Below are 8,489 nucleotides of genomic sequence, written 5' to 3'. Positions count from 1 at the left end.
CACAGGCTGCCCTTTAGTCCCGGTTCATGCCACGAACCGGGACCAATGAGGTGCCTATATATACCCCTCGCCCGCGAGCAGAGCACTCCAGTGCTCTGTTTTTCTTTGGCCGGCGAGGGGAGGGCTTTGTCGTGCTCTAGCTCACCTCCTTTGCACATGAGGTGTTCGATGAAATGCCCGAGCCACACTAGTTAAGCTTTCTCCTCTCGAAGCTCGACCTCAAAGCTCCATTTTCCTCGAGATTTGTCTAGGTTTAGCGGCCCGTCACTCCCCATTCCCGTCTTCACCGCCGTCGATCGCCCGCGCCGATCTCGTCGCCGGCACCACCATGGTGAGCCTCTTGTTCTTATCTTCTTTCTGAAAGAAAAAAATTCTTGCTTTAGATAGATACTTGTCTAATTTTCTTACTATTTTATTGCTTGTTATTATATAGGGCGATGGTTTTGGTATCCGCCCCCGTCGGCCCTCGTCCTGTCTATGATTCGGATGTGGTATATATTATCTTTATAACTTAATATGAGCAAGGGTGTCCCGATCTTCCGAAAGGTTTTGATAACTCTCGATTTGGTGGAAACTTGACACAACTCGATCCGGCTTCCGAACAACACGTTCTGAACCCCGCAATCACAGCACCACGTCTCCTCTGGTTATCGACCGGCGATGCACGGTCGACCTCGCCAAGAAGGCTAATCCTTGCCTGCGAATCGAAGAACACAAGCAAGAACAAGAAAGAATGCAACCAAATTGCAGATGTATGATTAATCTCACGAAGTTGGGGTCTCACAAACCGATGAACGGCAAAACTGTTCTTGACAGGATAATCTAAGCAAAACCCGACCCTAACCTAAGCACCGGCGGCTGTAAATATGGTCTAGGGTTAAGCAAGGACCCTCTGGTCACGCCCCTAATTGGGCTCAAAAAGATACATGGCCCAAAGGCCAAAAACGGTGGCGCAGCACCGGGACAGATTCTGGGCGTCTTTTGTTTCGATTATTCCCGTTGATTCAGGAGGAATTTGACCATGGGACCAGCGCCATTGGATAGGTTATCTTCTCAGCTATCTGTGCATATATAGAACGTCCAAAACCGAGCCCGTATGCGACCTGGACAAACGTTTTAGTGCAGACTGCTCCTGGACTCCGAAACAGACTCGAAGTCAACTTTGTTTGGGCCTCCACCTTGACTTGGACGCCCTTGCTGGTCCTCTCCACCTCCAAGCCCCTCTCCTAGTATCTCCTGGTGCTCTCCATGGTTCCTAATCATAATATAATCATTAGGTAGCAATCTATTCTCAGGAACATATAAAGAAGTGCTTAGGAACGAGCTCACCTCTAAATTCAATTGTCGCGCTCGAGCTCTAGTGATCGGTCCTTGTATTTCCAGTGGAGTTTTGTATGTATCCGAAGGAGTGATGTCCTCATCATCCTCCCCCTCTTGAATTGGAGTCGTCCTCAACTCAAACTCATCCTCTTCTCCCAAATATGGCCTCAAATCTGAAATGTTAAAGGTGGAACTAACCCCAAACTCGGGAGGCAACTCAAGTTTATATGCATTATCATTTATCTTGGCAAGTATTTTGAAAGGACCATCAGCTCTAGGCATCAACTTAGACTTTCTTAAATCTGGAAACCTATCCTTTCTCAAGTGCAACCAAACCAAATCACCCGGTTCTAGTTTAACTTCTTGTCTACCTTTACTACCAGCAATTCTATACTTTTCATTCAGTTTTTCAATATTGTGCTTTGTTGTCTCATGCATTTTCAAGATAAAATCAGCACGTTCTTTGGCATCATTGTGAATCCTCTCACTTGTAGGTAAAGGCAAGATATCAATAGGAGCACGGGGATTGAAACCATACACTACCTGAAAAGGACTTACCTTGGTGGTAGAATGTGTTGCCCGGTTGTAAGCAAACTCCACATGAGGCAAACATTCTTCCCACATCTTCAAATTTTTCTTCAAAACAGCCCTCAAAATGGTGCCCAAAGTGCGATTCACCACCTCAGTTTGCCCATCAGTTTGTGGGTGACAAGTTGTAGAAAACAACAATTTTGTACCCAACTTGTTCCATAGGGTGCGCCAAAAATGACTCAAGAATTTTGCATCACGATCTGAAACAATAGTAGAAGGCATACCATGCAAACGAACAATCTCTTTGAAAAAGAGTTCAGCAATATAAACAGCATCATCACTTTTATGACATGGTATAAAGTGTGCCATCTTAGAAAAACGATCCACCACAACAAAAATACTATCCCTTCCCCTCTTAGTCCTAGGCAATCCTAACACAAAATCCATAGAAATATCTGCCCAAGGAATAGAAGGAATAGGAAGAGGCATGTATAAACCATGTGGATTCAAGCGAGATTTAGCTTTTTGACATGTGGTGCAGCGAGCCACGAACCTCTCAACATCTCTCCTCATCTTTGGCCAAAAGAAATGTGTGGCCAGAACGTCCTCCGTCTTCTTCGCACCAAAATGACCCATCAATCCTCCTCCATGCGTCTCCTGTAACAACAAAAGACGAACGGAACCAACTGGAATGCATAGACGGTTAGCTCTAAACAAAAACCCATTGTTAAGGACAAATTTATTCCATGTACGCCCCTCTCGACATTGCAGCAAAACATCTTTAAAGTCAGAATCAAGCGCATATTGTTCTTTTATTGACTCAAGTCCAAAAATTAGACAATCAAGTTGAGACAACAAAGTATATCGTCTAGACAAAGCATCAGCAATCACATTATCCTTCCCTTTCTTGTGTTTGATGATATAAGGGAAAGATTCAATAAATTCAACCCACTTAGCATGCCTACGATTCAAATTATTTTGAGAGCGAAGATACTTAAGCGATTCATGATCAGAATGAATAACAAATTATTTAGGCCACAAATAATGACTCCACGTTTCTAAAGAACGCACAAGTGCATACAATTCCTTGTCATACGTGGAATAATTCAGAACGGGACCATGCAATTTTTCGCTAAAGTATGCAACGGGTTTACCATCTTGCATCAAAACACCACCAATGCCGACTCCACTAGCATCACATTCTAGCTCAAAAGTCTTACCAAAGTTAGGAAGTTGCAGCAATGGTGCGTGCGTAAGCTTGTCCTTCAAGGTGCCAAAGGACTCCTCTTGTGCCTTCCCCCAATGGAATGCCACACCCTTCTTCGTCAACTCATGCAGTGGTGCAGCAATGGTGTTAAAATCCTTGACGAAGCGGCGGTAGAAACCTGCAAGACCAAGAAAACTCCTCACCTGTGTGATAGCTTGGGGTAGCGGCCAGCTTTGGATGGCGTCAATCTTCGTTTCATCCACCTCGATTCCCTGTAGAGTAACAACGTAACCAGGAAAAGAGACTCGGTCCGTGCAAAAAATGCACTTCTCAAGGTTACCAAACAAATGTGCATCCCTTAAAGCATTAAAAACATCACGTAAATGGTCCATATGTTCATCCAAAGACTTGCTGTAAATCAAGATATCATCAAAATAAACCACCACAAATCTACCAATAAAAGCTCTTAAAACCTCATTCATTAAGCGCATGAAAGTGCTAGGTGCATTTGTCAAGCCAAAAGGCATTACCAGCCACTCATACAACCCAAATTTAGTTTTGAAAGCTGTTTTCCATTCATCTCCAAGTTTCATTCTAATTTAGTGGTAGCCACTCCGCAAGTCAATCTTTGTGAAAATTATAGAACCACACAGCTCATCAAGCATGTCGTCTAACCTAGGAATAGGATGACGATACCGAATAGTAATATTATTGATGGCTCTACAATCAGCACACAGACGCCAAGTACCATCTTTCTTAGGAACCAAAAGTATAGGAACAGCACAAGGACTAAGGCTTTCACGTACATACCCGCGGTCCAAAAGGTCTTGGACTTGTCGCTGAATTTCGTTGGTCTCCTCGAGGTTGGTTCGATAGGCAGCACGATTTGGCAAAGTTGCACCCAGAATCAAATCAATTTGATGCTCTATCCCTCTCATAGGTGGCAGCCCCGGGGGTATCTCAGCTGGGAAAATGTCCTCAAACTCCTGCAAAAGGTTAGTGACAGCAGGAGACAACGAACTAGCAATATCATCAAGTGAAAACAAAGCTCGTTTGCATATCAAAGCATAGCAAATATCATCATCAGAAATTTCAGCAAGGTCACATTTTGTAGCAAGCATAACACCACCCTTCAATTTAATTCCCTCGGCCTTAGAAATAGGTGCAGGCTTATCTTTTTTAGGTGGAAAAACAGAATTAGCAACTTGCTGATTTTCAGATTTAGCATCACTTGAACTAGCAGCTCTCTCTCTCTATCAGCTTGTACAATTTCAGCAGGGGTCAAAGGTACCAAAGTAATTTTCTGCCCTTTATGCACAAAAGTGTATTTATTACTTCTTCCATGGTGTGTAGCATCATTATCATGTTCCCAAGGCCAACCCAACAAAAGTGAACAAGCTTGCATAGGTACGACATCACAATCAACAGAATCAGCATAGGCACCAATGGGAAAAGGAACTCTACATGTTTGTGTTACCTTAGCTTTTCCAGAGTGATTTAACCACTGAATATGGTATGGATGTGGGTGTGGTCGTGTGGTCAAACAAAGCTTCTTGACCAGATCAGAACTCACCAAATTGTTGCAACTTCCTCCATCAATGATAACACGTGCTCGTCCGTTCTTGATAATGAAGAAAATCTGAAACAAATTGTGGCGTTGTAGCTTCTCAGGTTGCTGAATTTGTGTGTTGAGCACACGCTGAACAATAATGTTCATGTAGCCTGAAGTATCGGCGCCCCCAAGGACATGACCCTCATTATCGTCATCGGTGGCGGCATCATCATCATTAGCATCATCCTCCACATCGGAGGTGCTGATATAACCTCCATCTTCGGTTGCCACATATGCCCGCTGACTTGGGCAATCCTTCTGCATATGGCCACGTCCTTGGCAGCGATGGCACTGAATGCTGGAAGTGCGTCCCGTCGAGGCGACGGACGAAGCACTATTGGCGGGAACCTGCAAAGAATTTTTACCTGAATATGTAGGACGTGCAGAAGGTGGTGTAGGTGTTGTAGTAACACGACTGGCTGAGGCAGAAGCTTGCTGGTCCGCTGTTAGGGGCACCCGAAAAGAGGATGGCTTAGGCAGCCTCGAAGGAGCCGTCGTGCGTGGCGTGTAGGAGGCGTGGACGTTGCTCTTGTTCCGCTGCTCACGTCCCTGCAATTCCTTCTCTGCAAGCATAGCAAACTGGAACAACTGGTTGACAGTATGAAATTCTTTATAATCAACAATGTCCTGAAAATCACGCCTCAAACCCGAATAAAAACGACAAATAGAATCCTCAAGCCCCTCCACTATACCACAACGCATCAAACCCTTTTGAAGCTCAGCATAGTAATCTTGTACAGATTTTTCTCCTTGTTCTAAACACTGCAGTTTGTTACGCAAATCTCTATGATACGAAGGAGGAACAAAACGATCACGCATAGCTACCTTAAGTCGTTCCCATGTATCAGGTAAAGCACCCTGTCCAGCTAGCCCATTCCACCAAATAATAGCAAAGTCCTTAAACTCACTAGTAGCTGGTCGAACTCTATGTTGCTCAGGAACAAGGTGGGAATTAAACTTCTGTTCTAACGTCATCTCCCAATCAAGGTAACCCTCGGCATCATAACGACCCGAAAAATTTGGTACTGTTAACTTAATCTTAGCATAAGGATCATCAGGAGCATGATTATTATTACCTTGATGGCGATGTTGATTAACTGTACTACCCATACCTTGAGTGTTACGGCGAAGACGTTGGCGCAATCTTGCTTGTCGTGTAGCTGCTTGATCTATGTTCCCATTAGCATCATACACCGTGTCTTCTGGCATTTGTCCACTGGTGTTGCTGCCGGACACGTCGTCGTTGTTGGTTGTTAAACGGGTTTCCAACTCGGTAACCCTATCAGTTAACGTGGATATCCGTTTGTCCAACCGCTCGATGCTGTTGCCGAGGTTGAGTTCAATGAGCGCATCAGTAACAGCCTTCTTGATTGCCTCGTTCATCCCGTCTTGAACCTTCTCTACGGTAGCTTGTAGTTGCTCTTGGCTGACACATTCCTTGAAATCCTTGGGAGTGCTATCGCCGTTTTCGCCGGTACCTGCCATTGTAAACACAAAAAACAGGAACACACAGTGAAGGTTATCCCTATCAACTACTATGCAGTTGCAGTGGTGCCTCTCAACACAGCAAATGGAAGCGTCTTAACAAGCTCTTACAAGGTTCTTATGTGACGCCCGGATAGTAAGCTACAGTAATCCCACGTTAACGATGCCACGTCACCAGGATACTGTTGCTAAATCTCGCGTTAGTTCGATACCGATTCAAATTCAAATTCAAAATCGAATCTAGCGGTAAAAGTTTACAAACATTAAAACTAAAATGTCCAAAATGTGTCAGATAAACCATGGATAATACTAGTGGGGAAACCACACTTTTATAAAATGTTTAAAGGCTATAAAGTAATTAAAACAGCAGCTATGTCAATTAATTAAATGCCTTTTAAAAATTATAATAATGCAAACTATTTTAATTAGGTGTCAAACTTTTTGGGGGCAGTAGAATAAGTTATAACATTTATCTAGGAGTTGCATTTATATTTTATAAAACAAAAGTTAAAAAAAAGAAATTAGATAAAGAAAAGAAAACAGAAAAAGAAAACAAAAGAACCCCCTCTCCCTGGGCCGAATGGCCCAGCTAGCCACAGGCCGGCCCAGCTGCGGCCCAACCCCACTCCCCTTATCCACTCACCCCCCCCCAGCCAAACCCTAACCCAAACCGAACCCCACCCACTCTCCCCGATCCCCTCTCTCTCTCGCTCCCCCTCGATCCCCCTCTCCCTCCCCCGTTCTGGATCGGGAGCGGGCACCCCCGACGCCACCCGTCGCCCGCCTCGCCGCCCCTCCTGGCTTCCTCGCCGCCGCCCCGGTCCGCCATCGCACTCCGCCGTCCAGATCGAACCGCGCCCCGCCACCCCGACGTCGTTCCCCGCGGCGCCGCCCCCTGCTTGGGTCAGGTCGGGGCCGACCGCCGCTGCCTCGACCTCGACGCCAACCGCCGTGGCCGGACCCCGATGCCGCCGCCACCGGACCGCCTCGCCTCCTCACCTCTCCCTCGCTGGCTCCATCAAGCCTCGCGCCCCCGCCACCTGCGTCCATCCCCAGCGCCGCCCGACTCCGTCAACGCCGTCGCCTCCTCACCCTCGTGCCGGACTGCACCGTCCCCGCCTCTCCATCACCGGCTCCACCGAGCCTCGCCGCTCCCCCGTACCCCTGCAACGCCGGTGAGGGCCATGCCCTCCCCCCTCTCTCTCTTGGCCGTGGGCACCGCCGCTCGACCGCGCTCACCATGTCGTGCCCGCGCCCCGTGCGTGCCCGCAACCGCCTCACAGCCGTGCGCGCCCGCAGCCCAGCGTGTCGTGGCTTGCCGCCCCACCGTGGCCACGCCCTGGCCGCGCCCGTGCCGCATCGACCACGCCCGACGCGCGCACCCGCGCATCGCCTCCCGCCTTCGGCCGCCGCAGGCCCCGCCCCACCGCACCTTGCTCGCCGGCGGCGCGCCTTGGCCGCGGCCACGCCTCGGGCGTGTGCTCGCGAGCCCTGGCGGGTTCGTCCCACCCCGCCACCCGTTACGCCCGCTCCGCCGGGCCCCTGTACCACTGACCAGTGGGTCCTCCCCCCCTGTGTTAATGACAGATGGGGCCCACGCCCTTGGAACGCAAAAAAAAGAAAAAAAGAAAGAAAATTAAAATAACTAAAAAAATAAAAAAAATAAAAATTAATTAATTAGTTAATTAACCCTGTTTAGATTAATCTAATTTAATTAATTAGTTTAATTAATTAGTTAACCCTAATTACCCTAATCAGTCTATGACATGTGGGACCCACGTGTCAGATGACTGCTGACGTCAGCATCATGTCATGCTGATGTCATCGCAACACTGTTTTGGATAATGTTGAATTAAATAATTAATTAAAATTCAGAAAATGATTAAATCTTTAGAAAATCATATAAAATAATCCGTAACTCGGATGAAAATACTTTCTACATGAAAGTTGCTCAGAACGACGAGACGAATCCGAATACGCAGTCCGTTCGTCCGCCACGCGTCCCTAGCATAGTGAACCTGCAACATTTCACCTCCGGTTCATCTGTCCGAAAACGTGAAACACCGGGGATACTTTCTCGGATGTTCCCCCCCTTCACCGGTATCACCTCATACCGCGTTAGAACACGTCTAGCTCTGCCTGTTGTCTTGTTATGCACTTGCTTGCTATGTATTTACTGTTTCTCCCCCCTCTTCTCTTCGGTAGACCCCGTGACGATGCTGATGCCCCTGTGGTCGACTACGTCACCGACGACCCCTCCTTCTTGTCTGAGCAACCAGGCAAGCCCCCCCTTGATCACCAGATATCGCCTATTCCTTCTCTATACTGCTTGCA

At 47.1% G+C, this 8,489-nt stretch overlaps 1 protein-coding gene across 1 annotated transcript; it reads right to left on the bottom strand.

Annotated features, from left to right (window-relative positions):
• Positions 1 to 686: 686 nt before the first annotated feature.
• Positions 687 to 7,545, bottom strand: LOC109765942 (uncharacterized). Its single transcript, XM_020324709.1, has 6 exons — positions 7,395 to 7,545; positions 4,632 to 6,148; positions 3,869 to 4,044; positions 3,399 to 3,508; positions 3,006 to 3,236; positions 687 to 697 (listed from the first exon to the last, which is right to left on the bottom strand). The coding sequence occupies exons 1-6, from the start codon at positions 7,543 to 7,545 to the stop codon at positions 687 to 689; spliced, it is 2,196 nt and encodes a 731-aa protein (XP_020180298.1).
• Between the last annotated feature and the right edge of the window lie 944 nt (positions 7,546 to 8,489).

This window comes from Aegilops tauschii, chromosome 2, assembly GCF_002575655.3.
Source record: "Aegilops tauschii subsp. strangulata cultivar AL8/78 chromosome 2, Aet v6.0, whole genome shotgun sequence".
NCBI classification, from domain to species: domain Eukaryota; kingdom Viridiplantae; phylum Streptophyta; class Magnoliopsida; order Poales; family Poaceae; genus Aegilops; species Aegilops tauschii.
This window is presented reverse-complemented; position numbering and strand designations above follow the sequence as displayed.

What these genes read in the sequence shown, in the direction of transcription:
- LOC109765942 (XM_020324709.1), bottom strand. Translation starts at nt 7,545, where the DNA reads ATGCGCGGGTGCGCGCGTCGGGCGTGGTCGATGCGGCACGGGCGCGGC. An exon ending in GAGGAAGTTGCAACAATTTG is followed by an intron (nt 4,045 to 4,631) that starts GTGAGTTCTGAT and finishes AACCTTTTGCAG; the next exon opens with GAGTTTGAGGACATTTTCCC. An exon ending in CAAGACCTTTTGGACCGCGG is followed by an intron (nt 3,509 to 3,868) that starts GTATGTACGTGA and finishes TTTTATTGGTAG; the next exon opens with ATTTGTGGTGGTTTATTTTG.